The sequence below is a fragment of the Salpingoeca rosetta genome (genome assembly GCF_000188695.1).
Source record: "Salpingoeca rosetta unplaced genomic scaffold supercont1.6, whole genome shotgun sequence".
Lineage (NCBI taxonomy): Eukaryota > Choanoflagellata > Craspedida > Salpingoecidae > Salpingoeca > Salpingoeca rosetta.
The window spans coordinates 185,771-208,554 of record NW_004754928.1 but is presented as its reverse complement, the minus strand read 5'-3'; the positions used below and the strand labels follow the sequence as shown (position 1 = coordinate 208,554).

General features: G+C 58.3%; 3 protein-coding genes across 3 annotated transcripts in view; 1 reads left to right on the top strand and 2 right to left on the bottom strand.

The window, feature by feature from the left end:
* The window catches only part of PTSG_02610 (uncharacterized protein), a 3,614-nt gene extending 839 nt beyond the window's left edge, over positions 1-2,775 (bottom strand). Inside the window, exons 1-8 of the mRNA XM_004996051.1 lie at positions 2,695-2,775; positions 2,303-2,584; positions 2,064-2,137; positions 1,771-1,892; positions 1,581-1,604; positions 1,249-1,419; positions 1,020-1,091; positions 261-813 (exon numbers count right to left, since the gene is read on the bottom strand). Coding sequence (XP_004996108.1) covers positions 261-813; positions 1,020-1,091; positions 1,249-1,419; positions 1,581-1,604; positions 1,771-1,892; positions 2,064-2,137; positions 2,303-2,506 — 1,220 coding nt within the window. The 5' untranslated portion in view covers positions 2,507-2,584; positions 2,695-2,775. The remainder of the gene's footprint in view (positions 1-260; positions 814-1,019; positions 1,092-1,248; positions 1,420-1,580; positions 1,605-1,770; positions 1,893-2,063; positions 2,138-2,302; positions 2,585-2,694) is intronic.
* A 47-nt stretch (positions 2,776-2,822) lies between these two features.
* On the top strand, positions 2,823-7,416 carry PTSG_11896 (uncharacterized protein). Its single transcript, XM_004996050.1, has 2 exons — positions 2,823-4,000; positions 4,043-7,416. Exons 1-2 carry the CDS (start codon positions 2,953-2,955, stop codon positions 7,189-7,191), a joined length of 4,197 nt encoding a protein of 1,398 aa, XP_004996107.1. The 5' UTR covers positions 2,823-2,952; the 3' UTR covers positions 7,192-7,416.
* Positions 7,417-7,536: 120 nt separating this feature from the next.
* Positions 7,537-21,762, bottom strand: PTSG_02609 (uncharacterized protein; the record flags this gene model as incomplete). Its single annotated transcript, XM_004996049.1, has 3 exons — positions 15,838-21,762; positions 8,490-15,807; positions 7,537-8,312 (listed from the first exon to the last, which is right to left on the bottom strand). The coding sequence occupies exons 1-3, from the start codon at positions 21,745-21,747 to the stop codon at positions 7,537-7,539; spliced, it is 14,004 nt and encodes a 4,667-aa protein (XP_004996106.1). The 5' UTR covers positions 21,748-21,762.
* Positions 21,763-22,784: the final 1,022 nt, after the last annotated feature.

Sequence of the window (22,784 nt, the reverse complement as noted above, 5' to 3'; positions counted from 1 at the left end):
ACTACCAGCCACCACATCATCAACAACCAACTAACAACAAACAACAACAACAACAGCAACAGCAACAACAACATCAACAGCAACAACCAGCAGCAGCAACAACCAACAACAACAACAACAACACCACCAACAACAACAACAACAACAACAACAACAACAACAACAACAACAACAACAACAACAACAACAACAACAACAACAACCACAACCACAACAACAACAACAACAAGACACACACGCGCACACGTACGGCTGCAAACTAACCGTCATCCTCACTGTCATCATCATCATCATCATCGTCGTCGTCGTCGTCTTCGCTGTCATCATCACCCTCACTGTCGGCGGTTCCATTGGCAGCAACAGGGGACGCCGATTCCCCCTGTGTCTCGGAATCAGCCTCGCTGTCATCCTCATCCTCATCGTCCTCATCATCGTCATCGTCGTTGTCTTCGGCTTCACCCTCGTCAGCGTCTTCCTCCTCCTCCTCAACTGCTTCATCCTCTTCGTTGTTGTCTTCCGCCTCGCTGTCAACCTCACCCTCATCCTCATCCTCGTCTTCTTCTTCGTCCATCACCTTTGCTGCCGCTTCCTCCTCTTCCTTCTTCTTCCGTGCTGCTTCCTCTGCTTCCTTCTTCTTCTTCTCCTCTGCTTCCTTCTTCTTCCTTGCTGCCTCTTCCCTCTTCTCCTTCTTCTTCTTCTTCTCTTCCGCATCACTCTTCTTTGCTGCTGCGGTTGCCGTCGTTGTTGTTGCTGTCTTCTTCTTCTTCGGTGACGTAGGCGTCACAGCAGCTGCTGCCTCAGCCTTCTTGGCGTCTGCCCCGGGTCATATGGATTTTGCATTATGTGGCGGTGTGGCGTGGTTGGAAAACAGTGGTGAGTACAGGGGATGCTTGTGTGAGCACAAGACGACATTCATGGCACTCGAGTGCAAGCGTGGCTATGAAACAACATCCTACCACACACGCACGCACACGCACACACGTGCATACACACGCGCGCACACAACCGACTCCTGCCACCTTTGCGTTTTGAGCCCTTGCCATCCGTGTCCTTGCTGGAGGACGTCGAGGGTGTGGGCGCCTGGGATGCGGCTGTCACGCACACATGGAATGAAAGGGTTCAAGGTGGTGAATGAGAGAGCGGACACCACGACATGCTGATGGTTGCTAATCAATCTGTTGTCTTTTCGCTTCCGCGCTCTTTCCTTCCAAAATTGTGAGCCGCTTCTCTTTGCGCATGTTCACTTACGTTTCACCCGCGTGGTCGTCGTGGTAGTCGTAGTGGTGGAAGGCTTGTCCTTGGATGCCCTCTTTGGGGATGCTGGAGCCTTGACAGCGGTGCTCGACGCAGCACTTGCTGTCGCTGTTGTTGCTGTCGTTGTCTTGGCCTTCTTGCTCGCACTCGTGGTGCTGCTGGCGCCTGCGGAATTGTGTGTGTGTGTGTGTGTGTGTGTGTGTGTGTGTGTGTGTGTGTGTGTGTGTGTGTGTGTGTGTGTGAACGTTGGGTGGGATTGAGGTGTTACGTGGAAATGCGGGCAGTGTCACGCACGGAGCAGTTCCTTCAACATCAACTGCACTTACTTGCGCGCTTGTGTGTGTCAGCACCTGATTTTGACGGTGGGGCAAGGCACGCGAAAGGTAGGTGAGCACGCGCGGTTGTTCCGTGACACAAGCAAGAGACACAACAACACGCCTGCCCAAGGCAGCTGAGTACATAAGACACAACAACACGCCTGACAGCGCAACACGTCCACGAGCACACCAGCCGCACCTTTCTTGGTCAGAGCGCGCAGGACGCCGTTGTGTTCACAGACATCGCCGATTGTGAGCTTGAGGCTCACGTAGTATCCATCCTCGTCTGTGAACGAGACAAACCGCTCAGGCATGGGCTCTCTGTCGCATGACCAGGTCGAACGAAAAGGAGTGTGTTGGTGAGAATGCTAGAGAGATGAGGAAGGAGGCGGGGGATGGAGGGAGAATCAGGAGGCACGAGCACCATGATCCGTGCGATCGCCTGCACAGGTGTGACGCGCACGCATGGGCACCACACAATGATGATCGTACTCGAAGATGTCCTGGTAGAACTGGGCCATGTGCTTGGCGACAGTCGTCAGCCGCTCCGTGGGCTTGGCCGGGAACTGAAGGTATGAAGACGAGTGGGAAGTTGTGTGTGTGTGTGAACTTGTACGTTTACTCACAGTGACGTCCTTCCAGTCCAGTATGCACGCACACGGACGCACACATACACGCACACACACACACACGCACGCACACACCCAACCGAGACATGGCGTCATTCGCACCTTGAACTTCTTGCGGCAGACGTGGACGCGAATGAGCATGTTCTCTGTGCGCTTCCTGCGCTTGGGCTTGCCATCCGCATCCAGAGCAGGCGAGGCGCTTGCAGCAGGCTTCGGTGCAGGCTTCGACGCAGGCTTATCTGCCTTGTCTGCCTTGTCTGCCTTGTCTGCCTTGTCTGCTGCGGATGGCGTCTTCTTCGGTGGCATGGTTGGTGCTGGTGGTGTGTTGGTGTGTGTGTGTAAGCGCCCGGAGCCTCGAAAGTGCGATCTGGCTTCAAGGATGACCTGGAGAGAGAGAGAGAGAGAAGAGGGGCTTTAGTTGGGAGTGTGGGTGCTCAACCTCACATGGGACAAAGGAGACAGAGAAACACACGTGCAGGCAGTAGTGACCTGACCTTGTTGCGATGCTGCTATGATCTGAGGTGCGTGGGTCACTGGATGTGTTGGGAGATGCGACCTCGAGCGAAAAGGAAAAGTTTTTGAAATGAAAAGTGTTGACTACATACATGAAATACGAGTGTGACTGAATTCAGTTGCTCTTGTGCCATGTGGATACACAGCACACAACACAACACACACACACACACTCACTCACTCACTCACTCACTCAACATGTCCAACACGCCTTACAGCAGTACGTTGATTGCTGGCACATGTGCCGTCGCAACCCGGTGGTTGCAACGGTCGATAACGGCGGCGGCCGGCTGAACATGGCCCACAAGGGCGTGGCGCCTACACGGCAAGGGCTCCGCCGGTCCCAGCGCGTCGCAGCGCAAAGGGCCCCGGGCCACTACCGAGAGGTCGCCAACCCGCGCGCTCTTACCAGACGCGCGAGTACACCTAGCCGTGGCCTTCCACAGGGCTCAACCCGCGCAGACGACCGAGGACCCGAGCACAACGACAACGGCAACGACGACGTTGACGACGACGACGACTATGCTGTCGCGGCAGAGGCAAACAGAGAGGAGCCGCTGTGCACCTCCAGCCCCGCCCGGCACGAAGGGAGTGACGACCACCTCCAGCCCGTCGATGACGGACGGTCGACACACTCCCAACATTCCAGCACAGCCATGAGCGACACGCTCGACGCGCTCAACGTAACCGACACGCTCGACGCGCTCGACGTAAGTGACACGTTCGACGCGCTCGACGACAGCGAGTTGGTTTCGTCGGGCGAGTTGGTGGACGCCCTCCAAAGCGTCTACGGCCCCGAACCACCCTCCGACACAGAGGCGACTGACGCTCATGGCCCTAATGCGCTCACGCCCGCGCAAAGCGGGCACCAAGGAGGCCCAGCCTCACACCAACATGGAGACCACGCCACAGCGCGTGCGCCTCCCCACGGGGCCGCCGAGGCCCAGCACCAACAGCCGACGGCGGCGAACACCACCGCAGCATTGTCCACGGCCGCGTCCGCTGCACACGAGCCAGCCCAGGCTGCTACTCCCGAACCCCGGACCCCTGCGGATCCTGGTGGTGAGGAGCAGAGCATCCCGGACACACCGCTAGCGGACGTGTTCGACCTTATGCAATGCTGCGACGACGCCAACTGCTGGGTGAAGGACCACACCCCGTATGCCCACGACGGATCGTTCGCAGGGCCCTTGCCGAAGCTCCCCTGCCCCTTCGGCAACTGCAGCGTGCACTCGCACAACGCGGCAGATGGCCACAAGAACCTCACCGCGCTCGCCACTCACATACGTACGGCTCACCCAGAACATGCCATACCCGGCCTCGCGGCAGCCCTCGGGCTCGGCTTCTGCACGAAGTGCGCGTACGTGTGCTCTCCGCGGCACAAGTGCAAGCACGCGGAGGCAGTTCCGGAGGACCCGCCCGAAACCCACTACAAGCCGGAGTCGTGGTGGAACGCCAAGTTCGCTACTTTCGAGCAAGATCTGGTGTCCAGGGTGGCCAACGTGGACGTGTATCACGGCGTCAAGACGGCCGTCGACGTCAGAGTTCGCTCCCCGACAGAACGACGCGCAGTCCTGATTGCGGACTCCCTGATCGGACAGGCGTGTGCCCTCGCGGACGACCCCGACAACGACGACCAGTACACCTACCTTGACGCCGGCGTCTACCTCCTCCAACGCGTTTTCGCCCGCACGCCCCAGCACTTCCTCTCCCAGAACACGACGCTGGCACGAATGCGGATGCTAGCCGCACGGGAGTGGGACGAGCTGGAGGAGAGTGTGACGCGGAAGCCCAGCGGACGCCCGGCCACAGGAGACCGGGCGAAAGCACGGGCGGCGGCGAAGCGGTTTCGAGCTGGGCAAATGTCCAAAGGCCACTCGATCCTCCGCGACACCGCCTCCGTCGCGGAGTGGAGCGACGACATCAAGGAGCAGGTGAAGCAGAAGATCATCACGACAGGCAGCGCAGGCCTGCCCAGCAGGGGCGACGACAACAGCGGCGGCGACGCTGGCGGCGACGGGCCACTCGCCAGAACCACCATCGACGATCTCCCGGCAGAAAAGATCACGGATGCGCTGTACACGCTGGACAGGCAGGCGGCGGCGGGCGCCACCGGGCTCACGCCCGCGACCCTGGCGCAGCTGCACGAGCACGGAGCATCCCTGCCGAAGCTGGTCAACGCGCTGTATCATGGCAAGTTTCGGAAGCGCATGCCACTCCTCATGGGTGGACGCGTGGTGCCGCTGACGAAGAGCAATGGCGGCATCCGACCTGTGGTCCCCATGGACAGCATCGCCAAGCTCCTGGAGAAGACGGTCTTCAGCGCGCACAAGGCCGAGATCGCCGACGCCCTATGCCCGCACCAACTCGGCGTCGGCATCCCCGCCGGCACAGAGTGCATCGTGCATGGCCTGCGTGAGTACCTGCGGGCCCACCGGGACCACGTGGCGCAGGCGCTCGACATCTCCAACGCCTTTGGGGCGGTGACGCGACGCTCAATCTACGACGCCATCAGCCGCCGCTTCCCGAGCCTCGCACATTGCTTCCTGGCGACGTACGGCCAGGCACCGGTCGTCGTCACACCGGGTGGCGACACCCTCCACATGCGCGATGGCATCGCGCAGGGCGGTCCGCTCTCACCGGCGTATTTTGCCCTTGCCACGATCCACGCGCTGAAGGAAACCGACAAGGCCCACCCCACGGTCACCGTCGTCGCGTACCTCGATGACACCTACATCGTTGGCCCGCGCGATGACGTCAAGGCGGCCGCGGAGCGGCTCGACACGGAGATCCGCCGGACGGGGCTGAAGATCAATGAAGACAAGACGGTCGTCATCCCCTACGGCGACCAGACCGCGAAAGTGCTGGGCGTCCCCCTCTTCGGGCCATACGAGGCATCCCACCTCGACGAGACACGGAGGGCTCTCGACCTGGCGAGCGCCCACTTGCCGGCGCAACTGGTCTTCCAGTTCCTTCGGTACTGCATCACGACCAATTCCGGCTACTTCATGCGCACGACCCGTCGGTCGAAGGAGTACTGCGAAGCGCTCGACGACATTATCGCGGAGCAGCTTCGGCGCATGATGGGCGCCTTCAAGCCCCTGTCATCGCGGGCCCTGACGCGGGCACGACGACCCATCAAACAAGGAGGCCTTGGGCTACGGAGGCAGACAAGCGTCGCCCCCGCCGCCTTCCTCGGCTCCGTCTGCAGCTTCAGCAAGAGCCCCCACCACCCTTTCCAAGCATACACCACGCCGGGCGCCGAGTTGGAGGCGGAGATAGCACAAGCCATCGCGGATCTGCACCTCGGCGACGACGGCCCCCGCGACACGAGGGACGTTCTAAACCACGACGCTCGCAGCTTGCAGCAGTTCCTGACCCAGATCATGGACAGGAAGACGGGCTGGGACGAGAACCCACGCAACCGAGCCATTCAACGAGGAGCCAGCCTGCACGGCGGCTACGAGTGGCTCCTGGCCCTGCCCAGCTGCAAGGACCTGCGGATGTCGGACAAGGTGTTTCGGTTTGCTCTGAGCCAGCGGATTCGGACACCTTGCTCCGAGTCGCGTGCATCAGGCAGCTGCTACTGCTGCGGGCGCGAGATGAAGCTGGACCACGCCGAAGTCTGCGACTCCACGAAGACGGGCCGGCACGACTACATGCAGAACGCCATCTCCCGGGCCTTCATGCAGCTCAACCGCCGCGCGACACAAGAGCCCTCCGGCTTCCCAGGCGCAGGCGGCAAGCGCGGTGACATCCTCAGCTTCGACAAGTCTGGCGATTACACCGTGTTTGACCTCGTGTTCGCCGCCCCCGCGGCCAGCTCGTACCAACCACAGGCCGCCAAAGTCAACCTCTACGCGGCGTCGCAGGCGGAACAACGCAAGATCAAGAAGTACCAGGCCATCCTACGCGATCAGGGCGACTTCAAATTTGTGCCGATTGCGATCGAGGCTGGCTCGGGCGCCTGGGGCTCGAAGTTCCGGAAGTTCTTCAGCAGCGACCTTATGTCCACGACGGACCCACAAACACCACCACACGTGCGCACCTTTACCTCCATGCACAGCAGCACGTACTGGCGGCAAGTGTTGTCCATCGCGAGATGCAAGGCTGAGTGCTACGCGAACCTCCGGTGCATCGGCCAGATGCCTCACGACAAGCGGGGCAAAAATCAGCCGGGCTCGGTCCGGGCGGGAGACACACACACTCCCCGCCAGAGCACCCAGACGGTACAACGAGCGCGCGCTCAAGCCCAGCGCAACCACCAACAGGGCAAGCGCACCCGCAAGCGCAAGCATCCGCAGACCACACCCCCCGGCCACAACGGCCAGCGCAGCAATGACAGCAACAACGGCACTGCTGCCACCGCCGCTGCCACCGCCACCACCGACAACGATGAGGGACAGCCACGCAGCGCCCCCGCGACCTCACGAAGCCCCGGTGGCCCGGCCGCAACAGAGCCCCCTGCGACTGTCTAAGCGACAGTCGCAGCACTACACATGAGCCTCGCACCGAGGCACTTGGTTTCTATCTATCTATTGATTCACTTTTCTTTCTGTCTATGAGGCGCGTGCTCTCACACACATTCGCCCATGCACACCGCTGCCCCTTGTTTTGCCGCAATTGCTTTCCCCATCTCTGAGCGCTGGGAGCAGTGTAAGATTTCAGCGAGTTTTCCCCAATAAACCAATCGAATACAAACACAAAACACACATAATCACGCATGCACTACGCTCACACACACACACACACACACACACACACACACACACACACACACACACACACACACACACACACACAACTCGGCATGTCAACCGCAGTCAGACATCAGTGTTGGTTGGAGTGGAATCGAGGGGGAGTTTCTGGTGTCTTCGGAGTGTGTCACTTGGCTGGTGTTCGGAGATTGCGTCGCTTGGCTGGTCGTCGGAGCTTGCGTTGCTTGTCTGGTCACCAGCTGGGCTCACAGGATTCGAGTTGGAGGAGGTTCTGCTGTCACCAGCAGCGTGGCCACTGCTGTCGTGACGACTACTACCTGTTTGGGGGGTTCCTTCTGTCTCATGTCTGAATAGTTGCAACTCAGTTCCGCTTCTGCGTTGGCTCAGCTGCTGATCTGGTTCAACAAACACGTTCTCAACCTGTGTGTCCTCCTCTTCATGGTCATCATCGTCCTCCACGTCCGCGTGTTCCACAACCGGGCCCTGATTTGGCATGTTGTTGTGTTGATGGTGCCTTTGGTTACCATTGTCGTGGTCCCCAGTGGGCTCTTCGTCGTCCCACACATACCCGTCTGCGCCGTTCTGTCTAAAATCTTGAAACGGCCACAGCAAAGCGCAGACAACCATGACAGCTACTGCAGTCAGCCCCATCCACCAGAAATACAACACGACCATGCTGGTGGGGCCGGGCATGACAGCCAAGGCGCTCACACCAAGCGCGTAGGCCATAGCCGTTGTCAACATCAGTCCCCAGCAGCCACGTTGCGTTGAAGAGCGCATGCAGAGTACGATTCCCCCCATGATGCTGATATGATACAACAGGAGCAGAACTTCAGCGCCGCCGAGCATGCCGCTGCTTGTGACATTTGACGCAGGCCTGGCTGCAGCGCAAGCAATCAGCAGCAGGATCTTTGAGAGTCCATCCATTAGAGGCCAACAAGCGAGAGTGACCATGCTCTTACAACTGTTATTTGCATGTGCTCTACGCCCATCCGCTTGCCGTGCACACACCGCTCGCCGTGCATACAACCTCGTCTTAGTTACAATCAATAGTACACCAAGCACGCAGGAAACGCCAACTGTGTTGCCTGCGCTGTTCAGCACAGCCCATGGCAGGAACACAGCGCACAGCAGCTCACTGACGCAGGCAACCGCCACAACACGGTACCTCAGTTGTGTCACAGCCCTCAGCTGCAAAACAGCAGCCAAGACAAACCCTCCTCCCACCAGGCCCACTCCAGCGTTGGCCATGTCATTTGCTGTGCTTGCACGCTCGTTTCCCACGTACGAGTCTGCAATGCCGCCTGCAGAGCGAACAGCCTCAGCCACCCCGAGAACAAACCCGCGTGTCTGCTCAGAGCTCCCCTCCTCAACAATCGGCAGAAGGCATCCCGCAAAGATGAGGCCAAAGTACAACACAGACGTACCGCTGGCAAGTGCGCTACGGTGGGACAGCGTGTTATCTCCTAATTCAGCGTTCACCACCCCGTCGGCCACGTTCCTTAGGAAAGTGAGCGCAAATCGGCACACAAACACCATGTGCGAAGCCAACACCACCCAAAACAAGACAGTCCAGGTGGTATTCCAAGCCTGCGCGCTACTGTGTGAGCTCGCGGTGCTCACTTGGCAACCAACGCCCACGCGCACCATGTCGCCCTCGATGCTACAGTACAGCTTGTGGGCTGTGGAGAGGCGAACCATGGCTGTGATCTTGCTATCGCTGTCGCTGGGGGACACGCAGCTCATGTGATCCAGCAAACTCAACCTCTCCAGCGCAAGCCGGCTGCAGTCCTTAGCAAGGTTCACCAGCGCTCCGTCTGTCCAGCCAGTGCCAACCGCCTCGCCATGCGACACGAACGACATGTTTTTGTGCCAGCATACCTCCTGCTGCGACAGACGTAGGGTCGCGTTCAGTGGCAACATCAGCTCCGCCTGCGCAGTATCTGACACCCGCAGCTGCAAAGGCTCGGTCCACTGAGCCACAGGCGCGGACATAAAGTCCACCTGTACCGCACCTTGTTCAATAACAACTCCCAACTGGAGCATGTCATGTGCTGGTCCCAGGTTCACGGTGAAGTTGTGGTTGGTTGTGGAGTTATCAAACCGCACACGGTCAGCCCCAACAGTGACCAACAATGCGCCTTGCAGCGTGGATGAGCCTGCAGCAGCGGCAGGCACGGCAGGCACGGTAGTTGTTTGTTCTTTGGTACTTCTTGCAGAAGGGCGTTGAACTGATTGACTCTCTGTCGACACCTTGCTGCGTGCCGTGTCGCTTACACGCGCTGCTCCGCTCGTTTCAGTCAGGAACGGCCCAGAAAGCGACACGTTTGCGCTCGACAGGCAGCCTGACATCGACAGCAGCGACAGGTCAAGCTCAAGGCGCTGTGTGGAGCTTGGGAACGTGAGAGAACTTGACAACATACCCCCTGTGGCCGTTCGCAACCCAATGTGATGCCTGTGCAACAAGTCGTGTTCGCTGTCATACAATGTTTCAAAGAGCGTCTGCGGCGAGCGAGAACAATCTGCACCTGCGGGCAGTTGAACAACAGCACTCTCATTTCGGAGCACTGGGCTCATGAGCCGCACTTGCCGCTGGGCTGCCGAGCGTGACGGCTCACTCCCAAATTGCACCGTGTACGCGCCATTGTCAATACTGACGTGGTCTTCGTGCAGCAGAACGTGTGACAGTGGAGTCGTGTCACGTAGTTCAACCGTAGCCGCCGGCGAGAATGCCATGGTCGTGAAGTGCCTTCGCACGTCCGTGATGCGGGTAGACTCGACATTGCTGATGGGGAGATGATGATTTGAGTCGGGAAACAAGCCAAAGCATGGGTCATCCGCAATGCGCTCAAACGTGGAGGGAGGCAGAAGCATCTGTGCCCATGCGAGAGCCCAAGGTGAAAGCGGGGAAGGCACGAGTGGCTGCCCATCAGCGGGGTGCAACACCAAGAGGCAGCCCCCTTCCACAGTGACGTTGTTGCTGGGCAGGGCGGTGACCAACCCAGTTTCATCACCACTGACAATCACACGACCTGCGCCCAGAAGCGCCGCCGTTGGCAGGCTAGCCGTCACGTTGTACAGCTGAATTGGATTCTGCAGTACCGTGTCAGGCTGAGCTATAAGGTTCGAGGGCTCCCTGGCCGCAACAACAAGGTCCACGCCCGAGATGGAGGACTGCAGCTCGAAGCGGGCATTGCCTTCAGCAAGCAACGCAACGTGCCTCGCGTTGACCACCTGCATCGCGTTCGACCCCAGCGACAGACGCGCTGCTCCCGAGTCAAGCTCATCGAAGCGAAGTGTGCGCACGTTTCGCAGGTCGCGTTGTCGTGGCACAATCATGCACACTGTGAGGTTGCTCTTCTCTTGTCCTATGACCTGAATGGTTGCGGGCGCACTCAGGTCCTGAAGTGCGGAAATGACTTGCCAGTCTTTCGGCGTCCCTTGGCTGTCGTCTGTGAATACGCCGCTAGATCGGCCCTCCCGTGTGGCGGCCTTCTGCGAAGAATCACGGGAGAATCTCCGCTGTGCGTTGGGTTGCTCACCGACACGCAGTATAGATCCGGCCCCAAGGTTCTCCACCACATACGAGCAGCGGCTCTGTGGCTCGATGAACACGACGCGGTTCTCGTCTGGAAACGAGACCCGGATCACCGTGTTGTTTCCGGGAAACCATGCCATTGCAGAACCCACTGAGGAGGCTGCCAGAGTGCTGCGTGCTGCTCTGTGCGTTGCCAGCGATCGGGTCTTCCGCTGACCGCTGTCTTCTCGTCCCCACGGATAAAAGTGGAGCACCGCGCCATTCTGGTGCACAAACGAAAGCGCCGATGTCGCATCCTCACTCCTCACTGGTCGCACCTCCGCCGAGGACAGTAGCTCCGGTGTCACCCCATTCGCAAACAGCCAAAAAGAATCCAAGTCGTCATTGGACCCAAAGTCCAGCCGAGATGACGCGAACTCACACTCAACCATCACATGGTCGTTCCCACGCCCGGTGTTGACGTCGAAGGAAGTGCTGCTGTTGGCGTTGGCATAAACAAACGTGTCCTCACCATCCAGCAGCTCAGCCTGCACGGGCAGGCCAAACCGGTGCACGTACAAGCTGTCCTCGCCACGAGTCAGCGTCACGTCGACCCGAGCTCGGCCTCCTTGGTACACATGACAGTGGCTCATGTCAAAGCCAGGGTCAAAGCCGCGTGCCACAGCATGCATGAGCACCCACTCTGTCAGGCCAGCATTGATTTCGGCGGGCGTGCCAGCCTCGCCTCCAACAGCAGCCGGAGAGATACAGCGGTCCGTGTGCAGCACAATGTGCTGGCTTGCCGCGTCAACTCCAGCCGTCACAACCACACGCCCCTCCAGCGACTCGTGTGACCTGTCTCGCAGGCTTACAATCGACGCCTGAATGCGTGAGAACGGTGCATGGTCTAAAGAGCCCTGCTTCTCGATGCGCAAAGACACCGTGCCAAGCACGAGCACGCCACGTGAGAGGGTGGCAAAGCTGATCGTGTTTCGATTCACTGGACCAGAGCTCTCAAAGTTGAGCACATAGTCGGCCGTGTTGTCAGCTTCGGTGAACAGAACCGCGTTGCTCTTGTTTCCAAAGCGGACGTACACGTGGTCGATGTTCTGCATGGCAATGTGCAGCTGCTGGCTTGCCAGGGATTCCCTGGACGCAACCCGAAGTCCGCCATTGAAGAATGACCACGACAAGTCCCGTGTGTCATACCCGGCGTCCACTATGATTGTGTAGTTCTGGTCCGTAGATGGTGAGTCCTGAACTCCTTGCACATCAATGTAGCAATTGAACCTTTCCAGATCGCCAGAGCCGATGATGAGCTGCTGATTGCCCGGTCCTTCCAGTGTGTACCGATGTGCAGATGTTGGGTCCTGGCAGCCCGTGACGCGATGCGTTGCTGTTGCCCCAAGCTCTGCTACCGAACGCACAGCCGCAAACGCAAACCGTTCTGAGGACAAAAGCGAAGTCTCCGCCGTCGCGCCGTCTTCAACATGCAGGTCCAAGGTCTTGTCGTTAATGTTCGCGTGCTCCACTTGGCGCAAACCTGTGCTTGTGTTCTGGCTGAAGAGGCCAGAAGTCACCGTTATGTAGGGGGTCTCCCCACGCCGGGCGCGGGCCGCAATCCGAAGCCGGTTCACGGAGCCTGTGGCTGCACCGCGAATCACGAGCAGTCCATTCACACGCTGAATGTCCGGGACAAAGACATCCAGGATGCCTCGACTGCCCTGAAACGTCATGGACATGCCTTGTGGCACATCCAAAACTTCCACAGACCCGTCATTCGACGCCTGACCTTTCACCATCAACTCCGCAGGCGGTTTCGTGAAAGGGGTCTCATACCCGTCCGCCATAACGTACTGGCTCGACAGCACAATTCGCGATGCCTTGAGATTCATGATGAACCGCTTGGTTTGTCCAATGACCCGCAGATTGATCTGCCCTGGATGCCCGTACAAGCCCACAGTCTGGGTGCCAGAGACCAGGGCTTCCGTTTGGCATGGCGTCCCCGTCACGATGAAATGAGCCTGGGGAAGTGGGTCGGTGAGCTGCAAGGACGTGCAGCTCAGCACTGCACTCTCCCGTCTGCCCCCGGCCATGCGCACACTGCGGCGCCGGTTTGGCAGGTCCATGCCCTCGTCACTAAAAACGATCCCGGCTGCAAACAAGGGCAGGACTGCGCTGCGAGTGATCCGAAACACTTGCACGGGCGCTCGCCTTGTCGCATTCACAGATCGCGGAAACACCGTGTCGGCCAATGCTTGACGGCGCCTGCGAACCAGGGTGTGCGTCGTTGAGTCTGAGATGTGTGTGGTTGAAGCTCCGTGCGCAGCTTGGCTGGAAGACACGCCATACGACTGCTGTGAAATCTCAATGTGGGAGCCAGGTAGCGCCGGGACATGGACGCACCTGAACACACCCACCACTCGGACCTTGAGCGCGCTATTGTGTGAGCTGCCTGTGAACCGGATGCAGCTACCGTCGGCGGGAAGCGACCCTGTGCGCGGCGCCTCGTTCACACCGTCATCGGGCGTCTTCACCGCCACTGTGACCGTGTCCCTGGCCTGCGAGAGCGTGAACTGCGCCATGGACACGCAAGCGCCCGCGCACCGCCTGACCACGGACCGACGGCGATATGGCTGTGAGAACGACGATCCAATGTTGATGTTTCCCGTACCGCTGGTTGGGATGGGAAACACGCGCGCCCTGTCAAGCCGTTCCCAGAGCGTGAACGAATGAGACCACGCGACAATGGTCCAGCACTTGCGGTAAAACAGCAGGTTAATGCAGGCTCGAAGACTGAATCCCGCGTCCAAAAACAGCGTGTAACGGCGATCCAGTGACTTGAAGACGTTACCGTCGTTGTACTTGACCAACTGATACATGTCACCGATGGTGATGCGCCCGGTGTGGTAAATGTCGGGAATGGCCACCGCCGCCTCCAGTGTGAGCCCCAAGTAGAAGGACCCTTGAACATATGCAAAGTACACGCCAATTGACACGCGGACGTAGGCGCCGATGGAACCCCGCGCAACAAGGAAGTTAATTGGCTTGTGGGTTGCGCGGTCAACCGTTCGAATCGCAACCGTGCCCAAGGTGGACCCAATGTCGCCGGTCTGAAGCAGTGTGACTGCCGTTTCCGTTGTGATGATGAGCGGTGGCGGCTGCGCCTGGATCTCAAACGAGAACGTGGGCTCAATCTCAACCAACGGGACAGACCAGATGGGGATGGTCCAGGAAACGCCAATGCCAATCACCAGTCGCGGGAAGGTAAACTCCACGAGATCGACGACCTGGCCAAGTAACATCTTGACCACGTTCAGCACGGGGTTGTCGAGAAACGAAAGCCTGACACCAAAAGAGCCCTGCGTTGTCATGTCAGACCAGACCTTCCGCACGACCTCCTGCTTGGCCCGGGGCAAGCGGTCGCCGCTCTTGAAGTTGAGCTGCTTCACGGGCGGGGGTCCCATCACCTTGGGCTCAAGGATGTCGTCCCGGAAGTCAAGCAGCATATCGGGAAGCTCCTGGGTGATGGCATTGCACGAACCATCCTCAAGCAGGTCCTCGATGTCCCGAAGTGTGGAAATGAGGTCCACCACGTAAGTTACCTGGGCAATCATCTCATACACCTCGGAAAAATCGCAGTTGTCCGTGCACAGGTTCTGCACAATCACGTACAGCACATCCACGAGAGGCATTTCGTCGAGAACGGGCGACAGGTCCACCTCCTGTTGGAGGAACTCGACAACCTCAATGACGGTTTTGAAGAACTTGTTGTCGACCCAGCTCAGGGCGCGGTGCAGCGTTGTTCGAAGCAGGCTTCCGACACAAAGTCTAGGGCTGGTCAGTTGACACGTCGGGCCCTTGCTGCAACCCTTGCTACCGCACTCGAAGGCGCAGTCCAAGTCCGCTCGCACGTTCGGCAGTGCTCGAATTGCTTCGTCGTTGCTCTTGTCGAGCAGGTCTGCAAACACCCCCGCAAAGCCCGCAACCATGTCGCCACGAAACCTTGCTTCGATAGCCGCTTCAAAGTCCCACATCTTGTCCTCTGTACGCGCAGGTGGGATCACCGTGAGCCCAAGGCGAACGAACGCAGTGGCCATCATGTCAAAACCGCCAAGGAGGAACGCGCCTGAGAGGGAGCAGTCTTTCGTGTCCATCTGCACCGTCACGTGGACCGCTGGGTTGTGCAGAAACTCAAATCGGATTCCGCCCGAAAACACGAGGTCAACTTGGATGTGCCACGTGAATTTGACCTTCTGTGTGCACTCAAAGTCGGCGCTGAGCACCCCATGGTCACCAAAGTCAAAACCAATCTCATCCGGCTTTGCTGTGAAGCTTCGCTTGAGGTTGAGGGGCCAGCGCTTCTCTTTGAGAGTGATGGACGGGATATCTGGAAACTCAATGGCCCACGGCCCCAGCAGGAACGAAAGCGCGTCTGTGAAGAGCTTGAGCACCTCAAACTCAAACTCAGCAAAGCTGAAGCTAATGCCACTGAACTTGAGATCCCTGAGGCCAATCTCAATGAAGTCCCACATTTTTCTGAGAAAGGTAAAGTCGAACAACTCGCCCAAGTTGATGCGCAGGATGTCTTTCCACCAGTCTCCGAGCACAGGAAGCTTCAGGCCATCCAAGAGACCTCCAAGTGAGAACACAAAGTCCAAAAACTGCTCCCACGCCAAACGGAGGGCAAGCGATATGCCCCCGAAGTCTGCTAGTGCGTTCTGAAACCCAAACACTGCCTTGAGGATGCCACTAATGGTCGGCCACAGCCCGCGTGGGCAACCATCAGCCTTGAAGGCAAAGGTGTCCGGGCCTGGCTGAAGTAGGAACCTGGTCAGGGCTGGAATCTTGATATCGACCTCACAGGTCGCAGAAAAAGGCACATGAACCTTTGCATTCAGGAATGCGTGTCCCTTGAGACAAATGCCAAACTCTCGGTGGCCTGCTTCACTACCGGCGTCGTCTGCAGACGCTTGTGTGCGTCGCAGACGGCGCAGTAGCTGATGGCTCGGGTGAGGGCGCCGTGCCATCACCCCTGCATCCAGAGGAAACGTATGTGTGGACCTCCTTCGTCTCTCAAACTCATTTACAGGGTCTGCTTCCGGCATGGACGCTGTGCTCCATATCCAGCACTGGCCTTCTGCTTGGTCGTCTTCCTCGCCCTGCTGGCCTTCATCGTCTGCCGCTGTTGCTGCTGCTGGTTGTGGTGGCTTTGGTTCCATGCTGCGGATCGCACGAATCATACGCTGGTCATCTTCGTGCTCACCATAGGCGATGGTGAGGTTCACTGGTGTGCCAATGTCCAAGTTCAGACTTGACAACGGCACAGACATGGACCCAAAATACACTTCTATGTTGCCCATGGCCTTGACATCGAGGGTGAGCTGCAGATTGCCACGCCGTATGTACAGCGTGGGAAATGGTGCGCTGATGTCAATAACGAGGGTTGCGTTGGACGCAATCAGAGTCTGCACTGCCAGTGAGCCCTCTGTCGCCTGACCCACAGAAAACTCCTCCAAGGACTGCACCGGCTCAAACAGTTTTGCATCAAAGATAAACTGCTCAGAGTCGGACTGCTCCTCAAGCACAATGTACAGATCGATGACAACCTCGTGCTTCCTGAGTTCAGAGTTGACGCACACGTCCTGGTCAAACGCTTCGTTGAGAACGGTGCAGAGCACTTGCAGGTCGCCGTTGAAGCCACCGTCGCAGAGCGCCTCAACCGCCTGCGCCGCTGCCAGCTGATACGGGCCAAGCCAGTCGCTGACTGACTTTGTCAAGAATGGCAGGGGCCGGACACCAGCCGCTTGGGCACCAACGCCGTCTCCGGGCTCCAACAGCCGCTGTGCAAACTGGCACAGGCTGGACCTGTTGACCAGCAAAACATTCCGTATTGCCTGTACAAAATCCTCCTCGCCGCGCACGTCAACGTCAAACTCAAAGCGCCTGGTCATGTCCGTCACGTTGAAGTCTGTGCTCAGGTGGAACGAACCGGTAAGTTGAAGCACCAGCGCGGCGTCCGTCGTCTGCACGTTGACCTGTCGAAGACCAACGGTAATATTTGAGAGCTCAAACGTCGTGTTCAGCGAGACCCTCGCATCAAAGTGTGTGAAAAACATGTGCTCGTTTCGCAGGGCGCTGTTTGCCCTGGTCACGCTCGTGAACGAGGAAAAGGGCTGTACCATACGCCGCTTCCGGCGATGTGGCGCGAAGTGCCTGTCATCGACAAGATCGGGCGCCGCTTCATACGGGATGTGGTTGCTTGTGTTGTTGGATTGTGTGTCCCAGCCAATGACGGTGGGGTTGCTCCTGTCTCGATTGCTCCTTGGAGTGCGCTGGATAAGCGAGCCAGGCGGACTGAGGAGGCCAATGTCAATGTCAATGTCCGTGGTTCCCTCAATCTTGTCCGATGCAACGGCCAGGATGCCCGCCTCCACCTCAGCCCTATCTGCACTGGCCCTGAGGGCGCCCGTTGCACGAAGCCTGGCATCGCTCATCATTGCTTGCACCAGCGGCAGGCCAAAGGCCGATGTTTTCAGCCAAGGCACCTCGCTGCTAGAGATGGCCACCAGATCTGGAACCCACACGGTGCCGTTGTCGAGGAAGGCGCGGTTCACTTGGATGGCAATCTGGTCCCTCTGGCTGCGTCGCGTGCGCCTGCCAAGCAATACCTGCACAAACGGCTGCAGAAACTCGGGAAGACTTTGCGCAAGCGCCGATTGCACTGCTTCCTGCGCGACCGTTCCAGGCTCCAACGTAACTGCAACTGTCCACTGCCTTCGGCCAATGCGGACACTGCTCGGACCTTGGGCGTCGGTGCCTTCTTCACCAGCACGCATCGTCCTCATTTGACCCTGAATGTCAAGGGTGAACGTGTTCGCACCGGCCCGCACTTTTGTGGTTGTTGGCGTGTCCTCGTCGGAGAATGAGGAGTACACGGTGATGTTCTCGCCGCCTCTTGGTGGCGGGCAGTCAAAAACAAAGGAGAGGCCGGCTGAGATGGTTGCGTTAAGGTGCGCCAATGCCCGACCGCCCTCCAGCGAGGCTGTCAGCAAGCCACCGAGCGCAGACACGGTGTCATTCACGGGCGAGTCTACAGCGGTCTGGTATGCGTAGCTGGCATCGAACCGAAATCCAATGGCGTCAAACATGCCGGGGTACACATGGTCGAGGTCGGCAGGCACGCCCACATCGGCGGCCGGTACTTGCAGACGTTGCAGCTTGGGCAGGTCACTGTCGGGAATGAGCACTGCCTGGATCACGGACAAGAGGTCATCCCAGTGAGCAAAAAGTGGCCTTGGTGCAGGGTTTAAATTGCCACGAAGCGTGAAGTTCTGCTGGATAGAGTCAGGCGTCGAGGCAATGGCAACGTAGGTGAGGGCGCCTGGGGTGACAGGAACCGCACGAAACACAGCGCAGTCCGAGTTGTCAGTGCCTTGCGTGACAAGCGAGTCTGGGTCGAGCTCGATCTTGAGCCACTTGCGCATTTCCGTTCGCTGATGCAGGTTGCTGTTGATGGAGGCTGTGAAGGCAGTCAGGCTGGAGTAGCGGAGGTTGTTGAGGGGGACATACACGCGCTCGTTCTGAGGCGAGTGCAAGGTGACGTTGAGGCCCGTTGGAGGCTGGGCCTTGATCTTGTCCAGACATGAGAAAGTGGAGGCAATAGTTGGTTTGGGGTTGGGCAGGATGGACAATGGCGAGGTAATGATGTCGATGGTTCGCGTCAGCTCAGACACATCACCAGCCCAATTCTCATACGGGGGAAGGAGAAACGCGAGCGAGTTTGACAGCGCCCGTGGCACCATGTTGAGGATGCCAGACTTGATCGTATCCAGCACAGATGCAGGCGACACATGCTGAGACGCAGGCCTGTTGCGGATGCGAAACATCACTGGCTGCTGTCGCTGCTGCTGCTGCTGCTGCTGTCGCTGCTGCTGCTGCTGTTGATCACTGTCGTCGTTGGATGGAAGGTTGCTGCTGGAGAGATGGAAGGAAAACGGGTGGCCAAACTCACTCGCCACATCCAACTGCAAGTTGACCGAGAAAGACTTGGGCATGTCAGCGTTCAGGGTGAGCGACGTTGTGACGGGTTTGTTGAACTGCATGCCCAGTTGCGTCGGAAGGACAAACCCGCCCAGATTCGTGGCCCCAGTGGCGGCAAAGCTGAGGACCTCGGCCGTGAAGCCGTGCATGCTGACGATGATGTTGTAGGACAAAACAACCGTTGTCTCGAACCGGTCTGTCCCCACGATGCCGCGCCACGCGCTCCCGTCCACGGGGATGATGGCTGTGTTCAACTGCTCGATGCTGAGAGTCAGGCGGATTTTGCCGTCTTTCACAAGAGCCGTGGGCACAACCGTGACTCCTTGCACTGGACTAGATGTGCTCTGCGCAGCCAGCTCCACACGCTCCGCAGCTTTGTGCTCCTGCAAATGCTGCCCGGCGACCGCTGACGATATGGCGTCGAAGATGGGCCGGAGCAGCGCTCCTGGTGGCCAGTTGCTCAGCTGCACTGGCGCAGTTGCCACCGCGGTGGCCTTCTGTGCGAGAAGGTCTACGGCCTGCTCCATAGTGGTTGCGTCCGGCATGGTGCTGGCCGTGGCGATGCTCCTGCAAGACAATTTTGCGGCCTGGATGTCGGTTAGTGGTCCAGGATCGACAGAGACGCTGTAGCTTCCAGTGATAAACCTGCCACCAATGTCACCAGTGCTCAAGTCATGAACAAATGAAAACTTGTGCGGCTCGTTGTCATCGGAGCTGGAACCACTGACGCGCAAGAAACCAGCAACGTGTTCTCGCAGTGCTTTGACAGTGATTGTGTCGTCGTTCACTGGGAGGCCGACCCAGGCCGTTGCCTGCGCACTGAATTGAAATTCAGCATCATCGACGTGGTTGGTCGACCAGTTGATCAAGTTGGCTGCGAGCGGCCCACATATGATGCCTGCACGGGGCCGAAACGAGTCGAGGATAGCATTTGCATCAGCCAACAAGCCGGCTAGAGATGAGGAGCTGATGCTGTTGATGGCGAGGGTTCTGCTCACCCTCACGCTCAATCCAAACGCAGCCAAGTTGTTCTCGTCATTCACTGGTGGTAGCAATGGCTGAAGCTGGAGGGTGCGAGGCGATAGCTGCGACTGAAACCATGACCAAAATCCAAGCACTGTGGCGTGATCGGCATGGTCAACATAATCTTGAACGACGTCGGCAATCTTGTCAGCCTTGAGCGCCTCGTGCACAGCCGTGTTGACATCTGGCACCCCAGTCTGAAGTTGCGTCATCAGGGTCTCCAGAACTAGCGTGACGTGCGCAACAGCTGCTTGCGAAGACTCAAGCTCGAGGTCGCCCAGTGCGACGCCAACCGGAAACATGGAGGTGATTGCGTTTCCTGGCAGGAATGTGTGTACTGTCGTCGGTGCTTTTGATTCAGGCATTGTCGCGTCAGGTTTGTAGAGTAGATGACCCATCACCTGAGCTTCAACGGTGGGCATCCACGCCTGCACCATTTCCAGTGGGACAAGCCGATTTGAGATGTCGGTGAAGTAGTCGAGTAGCCAGGCACTGTTTGTTGGGTTGCTGGAGGACATTGTGAAAGATGCAACGATGGAGTCGCTGCTGCCTGGGCGAATCACATCGCTTGTGCATTTGATTGTTGCAACCGTCTGTGCGCGAAAGCCCTGGGCAATGACGGCATCTTGGGAGGAAAAGAGGTCCACCGCAATGTGTGACAGTACAGAGTCTTCAATCACCTCGAAAGCACCATCGCAAGGCGTCCCATCTGCAGCCTTGGAGACAAACCCCTTGACCGCTTCCATGATGTGGTCGTCGCACTTTGCGTACTGGGCCCCGAACGGCTGCCATGTGCCACCGGCGCAGACGCGGGTCCGCTGCAGCAGAACACCAAGTGGCCCCTGCGTTGGGGTGTTGGCCACGGTTCGCCGCGTGATTCTCTGCGTGACAGTGTTGAGCTCCTTCTGCGACAGCAAGTCCAGCGCCTGCCAGACCCGGCGAGCAGTGGCCCGGAATGCAGCCGCGCTTGCTGCCATGGATGAGACACGCAGGTGCGGTTGTCCGAGCAGCGAATGGACGATATTGAGCGTCTCTGCCGGCAGCGAGCCCGGGTCCTGAGGCGTGGGGATGAACACGGTCGGCAGCTGGTTGTCGAGGAGATCAGGGTCTCGCGCGATGACGACGCTGCCGCCTGACCCCGAGGCTGTGGCATCGCTCAGTGGCCACTTGAGGTGCGCGAGGTGCAGCGGGGCAAAGGGCGCCCCAGGGCGGACGACAGCTAGTCGAGTACTCACGATGATCATGGGCGTGTCCTCGGGGACCAGCACTTCCCGAACGGTGGCACGGAGGAACTGCTGCTGCACGATCGTGATGTTGACGCGGGCAGTGGATGTTGCCGCGTCCCACGTGAGAGAGAACACCTGCTGAGCCTTGGTCGTCGCGTACGAAACATTGTTATCGTCCGCAACGTTTTCCAAGAAGTCAGTGGTCACCACAGGCGAACCCACGAAGCCGGAGTCGCTGAAGATGGGGAATGTCGTTGCTGACTGACACGCGTCAGTCACAAACTGGAAGTTGGAGAGGCTGCCACCGGAAACGCCATCAAGACGCTCGACTTGGCTTGACAAATGTGTCGTTATGGCGTGACACACGCGCTGCAATGGAGACGGAGAGCCTGCGGAGGATGATACTGCTGGTGGTGTTTGCTGCAGCATCGCGAACACAGCGATGGCTGCTGCAATGACTCGAAGCCATGCAGCCGTGCGCATGTCAGTACGTTTGCGGTTCCCCATCGTCGCAGAGCAAACCACTCCAGAAAGAATGGTCGACAAGTTTTGTTGGGGAACAAAACGAGGCGCTGAGGCGAGAATGTGTTTTGGGTTGTCGCTTCAGCCACAAACAAGAAAAGCTCTTGTGGTTGTGTGGTGTGTTGTGCTTGTGACGAGACAATGACACACACGTTGTTGTGGTGTCTTCTGTTTTGTGAAATGAAATGACGAAACGAGCGGTGCATTCGAAGAAAAAAACAAAACCTCAGTGAACTTCGCACCCCTAAAGTCAGGGTTGGGTCAACAAACGCGACGCGCCGAGGCGCCTCTGAGTTTCCTTCAGTGGTTGTGAGTGCAGGAGTGTGTGTTCAAGTGCTCGTATTGCGCATGTCTTGCCTTCCGTCTTGAATGCTTCACATTGATTCTCTACAGTGGCCCTGTTGTTCCGTTCCGTCTTTTCGTGCGCTGTTCACAAGACGGCAGCAATACACAACAACAGCAACAGCTCGCATGGGCGTTGATCGATGGAGCAGCTGCGTCGATCCAGTTGGGGTTGAGGTAACTTGCTCTCTTGCTCTTGCTCGTGCTCATCATGGAGGCCAGCCGCAAGAAGACGAGAAGAGAAATCATCTCCTTCTTCACGCTGTGTGCGTTGTGTGCGCGTCTTCGTAAGTGCAGTGCGACACTGTGAGTGCTAAGCACCAAACGCAAGGGATCTTCACGATGAGGGGCATGTGCTGAGGTAGTGGTTGCACAAGATGTCGTGGATTGCATCACACGATGAGGAGCAAGTGCACAACATGATCGCAGACGCTGCGCGTTCACTGTGTTGGTTCGAGCCACGGCAACATGGAAGGAGTGCACGCGGCAAGGGTGGTGAGCGCACCAGTAAGGAACGTACAAGGTGAAAAGGAGAAGGGAAAGGATGACATGGGACAGAAGCAAGAATGGGTGAAGCAACAGCAGCAGTGGGTGCGCACAAAGTGGCTCCAGGGAGGCTAGTAGGGAGGAGGGAAGGGAGACAGAACAAAGTGGTGGAAGAAGAAACAGAAAGGCGCTGA